Raw genomic sequence first — 12,530 nt, 5'->3', positions numbered from 1 at the left:
AGGCTAAATTTAGATTTAATCCAAGTCCTGCTGTCTATATCAGGTTATGGATGCAGAGCAATTTTTATTATCTCTAAAACAGGATAAAATATAAGAATAGCCACCATGTATAAAAGAACCACCAATATAGAGGTCTGGCAAAGTTTTCTTCATTTGTAAGCTTGGTGCTACATAACTGCATTTTTCTGAAGGTAAAAAGCAAGTAATATACTCTTCAAGATCAGATTAAAGAACTAAATCATTAAAACTGAAATGCAGCTCACCTGAAATTCAGTATCATGATATAACATATCCTTATTTTCACTATAATAATGACTTAAAAATATATTAATACTGCATTGAAAAATTTCTGCATTCTTGTCTTAAAGTGTTACTATTTTATTTTTCTTTTGTTGAGTATACATTTTTTTTTTACTGATAGATCAGATAAACAAGTATATAAAGGAAATAGTAAAACTTTTCTTTTGGCAGAAGTCAAGATAAACTGTAAAGATTAAAATGCCTCAATTTAACCTGAAGTAATGCTTCTGTCATACAAATTTTTAAGAAAAATAAAGACTATTTAAACAGATTCTCTTAGTTTATAACACATTTCCAGAATAACTCTCAAAAAAACCGAATTCAAAAATACTCATTAACTACTTTAAAAATATGTCAATACCATATGGCTTTATGAAATAACTTCTAAAATTATATATTTTTATTTAAAAAGGATCCCAAGTTTTAAATAAACTGTTAGCAATAACATTTTCTTCACTTAAAAGTGCATATTTCTGAGGATGCAACATACTTTTTGAACAAATAATTTTTACAGAATTTTAACACACACACACAAAAAATCACTTAAAAGTATTTTTAAGGGGGAAAAGTTTTCACCAAAAGTCATCTAAACAGACTGCAGTAGATGACACTGTTCCTTTTTCTTCTTGATTTTATAACATCAGAATTCTTGGTGAGATGCTTTGGTAGTTTTTAGATGCATCATGGTCTCTACCAAGAAACACTGACAATGATGTCCATGGAAATGCCAGTTGCCTTGATGGCTCAGTTTGAAGACACATTACTGGGCTGGTCCTCCAAATCAGCAGCAAAGGTGCTTTCTTCTCTTACATCAAGAGTTTGTTCGAATGAAGCTGGCTGAAGTGGAGTATTATCTTCAGCTTTGTTGGCATTATTTAAATTAAATGTAGTAATATCACATTCTTTGTCCAGAACACCAACTTCATCTTCTATTGTAACTATATCTTCAGTTTCAAATGTTTCCAAAGGAGCCAAAAATTTTTCACTTTGTAGAGGATCTTGAGGACCACTATTGTCACATTCTGTACTCTCCTTTACCTCGGAATCCTTGTCACTGTCACTGTCAATGGTAATTACAACTGGGGAACGTGAAACATTATCTCCATGGTGCTTCTTATGCTTCTTCTTATGCTTCTTCTTTTTCTTTTTATGATGTCTAGCTGTATCGGTAGCTTTCCCTTCATAAACTATCTCTACACTTAGGCTCCGGGTTCTTCTTTTTCTTCTCTTGTGTCTTGTCTCTCTGTCTGATGATCGGCTATCTGAAACACTATCACTCTCATTTTTGTAATTTCCATCCAATTTTGATGAAGATTTTTGGCAATGACCTTCCTTTACTTTAGAAGTAAATTCACGAGATGGCTGAGCCACTTCATTACTACCCTCCAAATGTCGAGTTTTGTATTTTCGTTTCCCTCCAGGCTTTTCATTTCTCACCCGGTCAGGTCCTGTAGATGCAGTCTTCGACCTGTTACTAGACAGGCTCCTTGATCTGTGCCTTTCATAGTAGTAGTATTTCCTTTCACTGTGATTATTTCTTTTCCTAGCATTTGTTCTTTCAGAAAAGGACTGAATTCTAAATTCTGGACTTGAAGATTGTCTGGAATAATGAGCTCTGGACAGAGTCTTTCTCCTGTAAGATGATTCATAGCCATCCCTATCCTTGTTTCTACTATAGTAAGTATATTCCCACTTATATCTGCTTCCATAGTTATTTTTTAAATAATAATGATCTCTAGTTCTGCTCCGTGATCTTCTTTTACCATGATCACTGCTACGAGATCTTGATCTGCTTGTGCTTTCACTACTTAGAGAAAGAGTTTGGCTTCTTCTCGACCAACTACTATCTCTTGATCTTTTTTTGTCTCTTCTACTCCTAAGTCTACTACTTTCCCTGCTTCTGGATCGTTTTCTTTTCATTCTTTTCTTACCATGGTGCTTTCTTCGATTCTTCTGATCATGCCCACTTCTACTCTGGGAATGTGAATCTGAACTTCTTGATCTTCCCCTCCTTCTATGCCTGTGGTTATATGGGGAATATACTCTGTCTCCTCTGACAGATGAGCTCAGGTCTCTGGGAGAGGATAGTAACGTAAATCGTTTCTCTTCCTTTTTTGACTTAATTCTTGTACCAGAATCACAATGACCTTTATTTATTTCCTCGTCCTTTCCAAGGACAGAGTGTGGAGATGAACATCTACTACCATCACTATCACCAGAAGTGTAAGACTGCTCTCGTTCCTGTGTCTTCACAGTCTCTATTTTCTCATAAGAGCCTAACTCCTCAGAATCTGAGGACAGTTCAACAAGTTCTGGGGTCCTCTCAGCTAATGGCTTAACAAACCCAACAATGACACAATTATCTGAAGAAGAATCACTGTCATTATTCAGGTCCTCACTGGTTTGCACTGCTGGTACCTGAGATGTGGCTCTTCCTGTTACAAGGTCTTCATCCGAACTATCGGAAGTATTTAACAGGGAAGACATGACAGCATGTACCTGCTCTGAGCTTGAGTAAGATGGCCCTGGAGTTTCATCATCCCACGGTGCCCGACTAACAGTGGCTACGTTAATATCCAGCTCTTGGGTCTCAGCTTCATCTGGAGATATTGTGATGACTGAAGAATCGGAATGGCTACCTTCTTCATAGGAAGGAGCAGGGCAATCATAATTAGCATGTTGATCAAAAGCAGCCATGTTAAAAGGAGATCGAGCAAAACTGATAAATTCATGTATAAAATGTTCAGTCCGATTCAGTAAAAAGGGCCTTAAATCAGACACAAAGGCCTGACTCTCCAAGTCATATCGAGTAACATTACTCATGATAATGTGCTGCACTATATTCACTAAAGATCCATGAGCTCCAAAAAGAACGGTAAGTTCACGTTTTAACCAGGGGACCAATCTGTGAAGACAAGCTGGATTTCTACGAAAGAATTCAGCTGAAATATCTCGGTAGCGACCACCATCTTCAATATTTCTAACACGGGCACCAGCTCGATAAAGAGTTCGCCTAAAATTAATAATATCCTGTTCCTGAATTTTCCGCAAAGATCTTTCATCTGTAGTAGTTGGCCTCCTTGGAATCTGTCTCATTAACTGAGAAATTTCACCATCTCTGGGTCTTGTTGAAATGCTTAATCCTTCAAATAGTACTCCACTATCTGGTGGAGTTGTTGTTCTTCTATTTATGGTACTAGTGGGTGAATAAAAAGCACTTCGCTCTCTTGTCACAGTTGTACGGTAGCGGAATCGCTGAACATCAGGGGTAGCAAAAGAACCCCTGACGACCCCTTCATTATATGGAGGTCTTAGGAAGTACTCCTCAAAGTCATTTTCTGCCCTCACAGAATGCAAAATAGAATCAAAGGGCTGTTTACATAGTGGACATTCAGCTTTGTTTTTAGACCACTCCTGTACACAGCGAAAACAGAACTTATGTAAACAGCGATCTAAGTAAGACACATTATCAAATCTATCCAAGCAAATAGGACACTTAGAATCAGGAGATGCATCAGCTGGTACTGTCTGTTGCAATTTGCTAGTGCCAGCTTTAGGTGAAAAGTTGTCCATTTTAAATTCCTTGGGTGCTGATGACATTACCTGTAAAAGGGAAAAATTTGTATCAGTAACCTGGTAAAAGAGAAATGACTAAACTTGAAACAGGCTTATGACTATGAAACATACTCTGGTGAAAATTAGTTCAGTAGTTCATAATCTTTGTAATATAAAGAGGCAGTGTCACCTAGTAAGAGTACATTAAGTACAAGCTTGAAAGACTAATCTCCTGGGTTTGAATCGGTTCCATACTAGGAGTGTGACTGTGCATAAGTTACTACCTCTATGCTTTAATTTCATCTGTAGGTCACCATTTCACAGGGTTTATGAAGATGTAAAAATCCCTTTAAAAAGTTACCTGGGTACATAGAAACTCTCAAATATGTGACATTCTATTCTTTAAAGTACAAAAGAAGATATTCCAAGTATTCATACTCAGATGTAACACATTTTGTCATGGTTATTCCAGGTCTTTAAAAAAAAAAAGACCACAAAAAAGAAAAACCCTGAAACATCATAGTCTTCCAGTTGGTGTTACTGCTGCTATGTATGGTTTCATATCTTTCAAATATATGCACCCCAAACAGTATAAACTACTAGTTTGTTTTGTTTGTGGTTAAGAGTATATATACACCTTTAAAATAACATTAGTCATAACCTTATATGGTGACAGGTGGTTACTAGACTTATCATGGTGATCACATAGTAGGTATGTAAATGTTGAATCACTACGGTGTACACCTGAAACTAATACTGTATTTCAACTATACTTGAATTTAAAAAAAGCATTCACGAGATAGTTTACCTGAAAGTTTACCTGCTTAAACCAATTCTGTGGTTTTTAGTGAAAGATTCTTTCACACACAAGCAGGATTTTTAGTAAAAAGTAAAATGAAATACTAAATGTAAAAGCACTCAAGTGCAGCGCATGGCTCATAGCAAATGCTCATTAAATGTTAGTTGCTGTTATGATTATTACTACACTGTTGATAACAGCAGTGTAGTAATACGCTATTACAGTCAATTCATCACAGATTCCTTCCACCCCCACTTAAGAAGCCTTTCTTAGCCTTTTTATTTAATCCAAGTCAGCCATAAAGTATCTTGAATTATGCTTTTGGTCCATTTCCCTTATCATCTTTCCCCACAAGAATAACTAGAATCTTAAAGATTAGTTTTGTTTTCTACTAAGTTTATCAGCTTATATTACTCGTAACTTATAAAATGAATTTACCAGAGCGGAATTCTAGTTTGCTTTACATTTTAGCCTTATTATTTTATAAAATCCCCCTTTAGCTGCAATTTACAGTGATATTTTATATATATTAAAATTTTTACAGTAATTAATTACAGTAATATTTTATATATACTAGTTTGTTCCTTTATTTTTTCCTGGGCCTGTTATTCATCTTTCTCTACATTCTCTATCGCAAGAAGTCCTGTCACTTGTCAAGTGAGTCACTCAACTTGCTGTTAAGTCACTCAAACAACAGAACTGTATTTTTCTAAACAATAGACTCATTGCCATACCAAGCTCCAACAACAACATCAACAACAAAAAAATCCCACAACAAAAATCTGAGATTGTGAAATAAGTATTTTACCATAGATTTCAAATTAAACTTACTCATTAGGGCACCTTAACTTTCTCAGAGCCATAACTTAATACATACTCAATGCGGCACAAGTTTTTTCAAGGAGCCCAAATATTTCTAGTCTTCTATTTTTTTACAGTGGCAATGCAAAAACCACCAGTTTTGAAGAAAATAGAATTATAAATACAGAACACCAATTGCTTTTCTGTTAATACAGTTAAACTCTGAAATCTTGATATTGTATAAATTTCTCAGCATTTCCTTCTACTTCTAACATTTTTTATTCTCATACTTGGGGGGGGGGGGTGGAAACCTTTAGGATAAGAATGCGTTTGGGTTAGGAGTAAAGTGTGGAGACGGACCTGGAGAGGTTATCAGAAGACCCGGATTGAAGACCAGGTGTCACCTAAAACTAACTCTATAACTCTAAACTAGAAAAAGCCACATTAACTACTGACTTAAGTTTGCCCTTCAATATAGTAAAGGGATTATAAGACTTTTAAACTGGTGAATATCAAGTTAACACATTCTATTGTTATTTATATCTTTGAAATACAGAATTTTGGTGTTTACTAAACCATTTCCAGTTCACACTAGTGAACTTTGCCTGTGAAGCAAAGTTTCGTTGGTTTGATTCCCAGAGTACATGCCTGGGTTGCTGGCCAAGTTCCTAAGTTCCTAACAGGAAGCATGTGAGAGGCAACCACACACTGATGTTTTTCTCTTTCTCCCTCCCTTCCCCTCTCTCTAAAAATAAATTAAAAAAATTTAAACAACCCCCCAAAAAGGAAAAAATTAAAAAACTATAACCTAAAAAGAATTTACTAAAGAAAATTATTAGGCAGTAAATTTGAAGTTCAAATAAAACAAAAGCTCAACTAAGTATGATTTTTAAAAAATGTTCTCTTAGTCTTACCTAGTTTTATAAGCCCATTAACCACTTTGACTGCACAAGTCCAAAGAATGTCCAGTAATTATCATTCATATCAGATAAAGAACAAATTAATTAAGAGTTCTGTTTTGTATTTCTACACAGGAATATCTTTAGCTACAAAGAATGGCATTCATCCAAAACATCAAACAAGAGCAATGAATGTAAATCATCAAGTACAGGATTTACTTCTTCAAAATCGTCACTCAATAGTACTAAAATTAAAATATTTCTAAGATACAAATGAAGTAGAATCACCATATGACCCAGCCATAGCACACCTATCTATTCAACAGAAATAAAAACACACGTCTACACAAAAACTTGTAAGTGAATACTCCTAGCAGCATTATCATAAAAGCTCAAATGCAGAAATAACTCAAATGTCCATTAACTGGGGAGGATAAATAAAATGTGGTATATCCACACAATGAAATATCTGGCAATAAAAAGGAATGAAGTTAAACATGCTACAAATGGGTGAACCTTTCATTACATTAAATGGAAAAAATATCAGTCACAAAGACCACTTGTTATATGATGCCATTTACATGAAATGTCCAGAACAGGCAAACCTATAGATGAAAAGTACGGGGTTGGGCAAAAGAAGGTTTATAGTTTTTCACATGGAAAATAATACAATAATTAATAAATAATTCAAGAATAAACTGTTTTGTGTACTCACAACTGCAAACCTACTTTTGCCCACTCCTACAGACTGTAATAAAGTTTCTTTTTGGGATGATGAAAATGTTCAGTTTAATCACAGTTGCACTCTTTAAGTATGCTCAAAACTATTGAATTATATATATTTAACAGATGAACTATAGGGATGAAATGTAAATTATATCTCAACAAAGCTCTTTATGGCACAAAACAGAGATGGCTAGAGACTGATTTAAGTTTCTGTGAGAGGTTGTGGTTTAGGTAGCAAAGGTGGGCCTGAGGGTAAATTTAGAGTTTTGGGCTCTAGAAGCCCCACCCTAGCTCTTTAGGAATTAGGACTTCAAATTCATTTCTCCACAGGAAGAAAATCAGTTCTTCTGATCCCATTTTCTTAACTGCTTCCAAGTTTTAAATAAAGCTTACCACCATTAGGATAAACTGATTAAGCCAAGCCTTCAAATCTGTAGGCTTTCACAAGAACAAGAACCCACAAGACCACATTTGGGGGTTATTTCAAATAATTAATCAAGCATTAGTGTCTGGGGAAAATGAACTCAGGGTTAGTGAAGAATCAGGAGGCTGAAATCTTTTTTTTAAAGATATTATTTATTTATTTTCAGAGAGAGGGGAAGGGAGGAAGACAGAGAGGGAGAGAGACATCAGTGTGTGGCTACCTCTCCAAGGGACCCTACCGGGGAGCTGGCCTGCAACTCAGGCTTGTGCCCTCACTAGGAATTGAACCAGTGACCTTTAGGTTTGCAAGCCAGCGCTCAATTCACTGAGCTACACCAGCCAGGGCAGGAGGCTGGAATCTAAATTAGACCAAAGACTGGATATTTATAAGACTACATAGTGATATAAACAAAGTTGCAATAGTATGAAGATCTAAGAGTTTTATAAACCAGATTTCCTATAAAAGTTATCTTCTATGGCATTTCCTAAATTACCACAGAATATAAAATCAAACCACCAGCTGATTATACTTGTAGGAATGATGTTAATTTTAATGCAGGGCCAGGGCTGAGAATCAAAACCACTTAACAGCTGTGTGATCTAAAGGAAGTTATCTAATTTCTTAAAACCTTAAGTAATAGTACCCACCTGAAAAGGGAAATATTCCACAAAAACACTTAGAATAGTGCTTGGTGAGCATTAAGAACTGAATACCATTTCCCTATGTTTTGTGAAAATAAAGTTACTTCTGGCCATTTTTATCACCCATAACTCATAATAAAAGCCCACAGACATGACAGTCTGAAACAACTTATCTTCCTTCCTAACAAAATTATTGTGCTTAATATACCTATGCAAAGTAGCTACAAAAGATTTGCAAGTGGATCAACTGGAAATACATCCCAAGTATTTAAATTTTAAAATGAGTTGGATTCTACCTCTTGTGACCTTAAAGAAATCACTGTACTGCTGAACTGCAATTTGAATTACATGTATTTAACAGATGTAGAAGTTATAGGGACGCTTGATCAGATCCTATAAATTTTAATTCCAATTCCAGCAATAAAAAGAATTGCTTGGGCCCTGGCTGGTGTGGCTCAGCGGATTTAGTGCCAGCTTGTGAGCCAAAGGGTCAATGGTTTGAATCCCTGTCAGCACACATGCCTGGGTTCCAGGCCAGGTCCCCAGTAGAGGACCGCTGGAGGTAACCAACACACTTGATGTTTCTCTCCCTCTCCATCCCTCTCCCTCTAAAAATAAACAAAGAAAATCTTTAAACACACACACACACACAAAACAAAAGCTTGGGAACTATTCCCCTCTAGAGCCTCACATTCCAGACAAGCATGTTTGTTTCCACTGACTATATAGCTTTGCATATCATTGACTAAAAACAAACAAAACCCCCCAACCCTCCCCACTATTAACTAAAATCTTGGCTCTTTCTTAATTTATCTTTTTGAAAATTTATTTATTTTTAGAGTGGAGGGGGAGAAAGAGAGGGAGAGAAATATTAATGCACAAGAGACACATCAACTGATCGGTTGCCTTTCTCACACTCTCACCTGGGACCCTGACCCACAACCCAGGCATATGCCCTGACTGGGAATTGAACCGGCAACCTTTTGGGTTACACTGTGCCACACCAGACAGGGTCTACTTAATTTATCTTAATCTTTAAAATTACCTGCCAAGAATTCTATTCACTTTCCCCTTAAATCACCATTTGCCTCATCTCAGTACCGTCCCTTCCAGTGTAGGGATCTGCAGCCCATGAGGGAAGCTATACCCACTGGATGGACGCAGAATTCAGCCCTAGCCCACAGTATAGAACATTGCACAGACAACCCAAACAATCACCGTGACAGTAGCTTCCTTTGGTAGAGAACTGCTCCAGGGCAGGATTTAAAACAAACACCAGGTGCCTTACACAACCACAATGAACTAAAATACTGTTATTCTCATTTTACAGACAAGCTCAAAGAAGCTGGAGAGCCCATCCAAGGTCACACTTCTGACAGTGGACACGACGTGATTCAAAGTGGAACGTTTTATGTTGGGTTCCCCCCCAAACCCCCACCCAGGCCAAGGTCTTTCCAGTATGGGCACCACCGGGAGCGCTTCTGGGAAACGTAGCCCTCTCCCTCCCACCGCCACAAATCCACAGGTGTACCGCAGATTCTGTCTGCCAGCTCTGCCCAGACCCAGACGACCTGCTCCTTCACCTTTGGGCCTCCCTTCAGACGGCAGTCCCAACTCACTCAGCCCTTTCGACCCCCGCGCCCATTGTTTCCGCTCGCACTCACCTCGGAGAATGTCGGCGCATGCCTGACTGGTACGCTGGAGGCAAGCTCCTGGCGGTTTAGGAAGCTAGGGCGGTGACGGCAGGATCCGCGAAGGCGCACCCGGCGACTTCTCCGCGGGCCCTCCGGAGCCGGAGCACGCGGGGTCGTTTCGCCCTCCTCGCGAGACAGCGGAGACCCCAGCGGCCGTTGCGACCCCTGAGACGTAAAGCGTTCATCACCATGGTAGCTTGGAGGCGGTGGTAGGAACAAAACCCACCCCGCGGTCCTAGCGCGTTAAAATAAAATACCCGCCGGCGAAACGCAGGCGCGTTAGGAGGACACCGGCACTGAGGGCGGGGCTTAGGACGCCCCGCCTCCCCCCCTTCCCCCACCACCCGTCCGGTTCTAGGCCGCAGGGAGACCTGACCCCCGGAGGCAGAAACTGCTATTATCACCGTCTTTAATCTTGTTACTACTAATCTCTGGTCCTTACAAAGGCAGAAACTTAATGTTCACTCCTAACTTACCCGAAAAAAACACAGTAACCAGTTTTATCCTATTTAAACCTCACCAAAGTCTGAGAAGTTACTAAAATTATTTCTAGTGTATAAAGGAACTGAGCTACCTCTTAAGAAATAACACCGAAATTCGAATAGAATCCAAAACCAGAGCCCAACTAGTAAAGAGATTTACTCCAGTCCGGGGATAAAGAGATTACCTTAAAGGACATAGCCTTGGAATCTTCGTAAAACAGAACGCGTTTCTCTCAAGACCGCTCTCTCCCTTCTCCACAACCTGAAATTAGGATTAAAACCCTATTTTTAGATGGTATTTGAGCTGTACAAAGAGCGCATGAGCCTAAGGCGGCCCACTGCCTCAATCTACCCTCTGGCCTCCGCTGTGAGCGTTCCAAACATTCTAGGCTGAACCTGGTATACCTGCCCGCGAGCTAAACCGCCATCCTTTAGGTTAATATTTGATACGAGCTAACGTTCTAGGTAAATAAACGCTCAATAAACGCTTGTTGATTGGCAGACATTAAGCCAGGGAATTGGTGCCACGTTATTTCTTCTCATATCATTCACATCAACAAGCCCTTGGGTTATAAAAGACTGGTTTCTTGAAAACGGGCTAAATTAACACGATTTCCCACAACGAGCCGTCACCGTTATATAAATGTGGTTAGTATTTTTGTTTACGTCAAGGACGAATATAGGAAAGACTACCAATATGACATGGGAACAGATACGAGAAGAAACATTAATTCTTCCAGCGTTAGACCGATGCTATATATAAAACGTTAGTTTTTCAAATAAACTTTTAAATGCACATGACGGTACATTACCTTGTATTAACACTGCACTGCAACTGAAAGGACCGGTTGACGAGGTACGCCTATCTCTCTAAGCGTCAAGAGAGGGGAAAAAAGCCATTTTTAAACATTTTCTCGTTTGTCTAAAACCCTCCCTGAAAGGCGGGCTAGGCCCGCGATCTCGCAAACCGGCCCCCAGCTCCGGGCGGAAGAGCCCGACGGGCCGATGGGAAACGCTCGTGGCGGCAAGTGGGCGGGCATTCGTGCCCAGATGTAAGATGGCCGCTGCCACCCGGCAGCCGCCGCCCCGGAGGTTACTCTAGGGCCTGCAAGTCCTGCCCGTTCCCGTAGACCGCCTTCGCCTCCTTACCATGAAGCCAGTGAGTCGCCGCACCCTGGATTGGATTTATTCAGTGGTAGGTCCCGGGTCAGGCGAGGCTCCACGCTGTCAACTCTAGGCCTACGAGCTAATGCTCCGGTGGTTTCTTCAGCGTCCAGAAACTCTCAAACCCATCCCTGAATTTCACTCCCTCACCTTAACCCCGCCTCTTCCTGGAGGACACGCTCTTCCGTTTCTTACGTAGGGAAAGCCCAGTGGGTACGCCTCTGGAATTCTATTTATTCGTTTGTCACCTTAGCAACGTACATGGCAACCAATGGGAGTGGGGAGCTGGGAGCCGGGAGGAAGTACTGCTCTTACTAGTGAATTTTTTCGCTTTTATTCCCTTTCCTATTTTATTTTATTTTTTTTAGTTGCTCCTCGCGATCGTATTACTCTCCTGGGGGTATGTCATCTATGCATCAACAGTAGCGGCTGGACGACAGCTAAGAAAGAAATACCCAGACAAAATCTTCGGGAATGAATGAAAATTTGTAATTCCTCATGTTTTATTCTATGAAAATACTTCTTTACCTCAATCTTACCTGACACATGTCTAAATTTAAAGTAAAATACATAATACAAAGGTTCCAAATTTATTTTTGCATAGTCCTTTATTTGATTTTTTTAGAGTGAGAGGCGGAAAGACAGAAACATCGACTTGTTGTTCCACTTATTTATGCATCCATTGGCTGGTTTATGTGCCCTGACTGGAGATCAAAACCCGCAACCTTGGCGTATTGGAAGGACACTACAACCAACTGAACTACCAGGCCAGGGCCTGCATACAATCCTTTATAATACACCATTAATATGCGAACTTTTCAAATTCTTTTAAATTCTTATATAACAAAGCAACCTAGATCTGACAGCCTTTGAGTATGATTATAGATGGAATGACATGCTCTTCAATTTAGAGGTTTTAAAATACTTCTTTTAAAATGTCTCAGAAAGCCACCTTTAAAACAAAAGTGTGTAATTTCTGTTCTTATATTTACTGCAACATTTTATTGTTGCATACCTACACATAAGCTAGTTAAGTACTATGTAA

The 12,530-nt window shown here is 39.1% G+C and overlaps 2 protein-coding genes across 2 annotated transcripts; one reads left to right on the top strand and one right to left on the bottom strand.

Annotated features, from left to right (window-relative positions):
• Positions 1-951: 951 nt before the first annotated feature.
• On the bottom strand, positions 952-11,640 carry TOPORS (TOP1 binding arginine/serine rich protein, E3 ubiquitin ligase). The gene is made up of 5 exons (XM_037159883.2): positions 11,471-11,640; positions 11,134-11,191; positions 10,507-10,583; positions 9,810-10,004; positions 952-3,903 (listed from the first exon to the last, which is right to left on the bottom strand). Exons 3-5 carry the CDS (start codon positions 10,516-10,518, stop codon positions 1,045-1,047), a joined length of 3,066 nt encoding a protein of 1,021 aa, XP_037015778.2. The 5' UTR covers positions 10,519-10,583; positions 11,134-11,191; positions 11,471-11,640; the 3' UTR covers positions 952-1,044.
• SMIM27 (small integral membrane protein 27) lies at positions 11,348-12,078 on the top strand. Its single transcript, XM_037159887.2, has 2 exons — positions 11,348-11,516; positions 11,854-12,078. The coding sequence occupies exons 1-2, from the start codon at positions 11,472-11,474 to the stop codon at positions 11,965-11,967; spliced, it is 159 nt and encodes a 52-aa protein (XP_037015782.1). The 5' UTR covers positions 11,348-11,471; the 3' UTR covers positions 11,968-12,078.
• The last annotated feature ends 452 nt before the right edge of the window (positions 12,079-12,530 follow it).

Source organism: Artibeus jamaicensis, unplaced genomic scaffold (assembly GCF_021234435.1).
Source record: "Artibeus jamaicensis isolate MK-2021 breed Jamaican fruit bat unplaced genomic scaffold, CSHL_Jam_final scaffold_1964, whole genome shotgun sequence".
NCBI lineage: Eukaryota > Metazoa > Chordata > Mammalia > Chiroptera > Phyllostomidae > Artibeus > Artibeus jamaicensis.
Note: the sequence above shows the minus strand (reverse complement) of the source record. Positions and strands in the feature narration are given on the sequence as shown.

Bases quoted from the DNA above. Each gene is read 5' to 3' on its own strand.
- SMIM27 (XM_037159887.2), top strand. From the start codon at position 11,472: ATGAAGCCAGTGAGTCGCCGCACCCTGGATTGGATTTATTCAGTG. The intron at 11,517-11,853 runs GTAGGTCCCGGG...TATTTTTTTTAG, and splicing joins TGGATTGGATTTATTCAGTG to TTGCTCCTCGCGATCGTATT.
- TOPORS (XM_037159883.2), bottom strand. The intron at 3,904-9,809 runs GTGAGTGCGAGC...TCCCTTTTACAG, and splicing joins ATGCGCCGACATTCTCCGAG to GTAATGTCATCAGCACCCAA.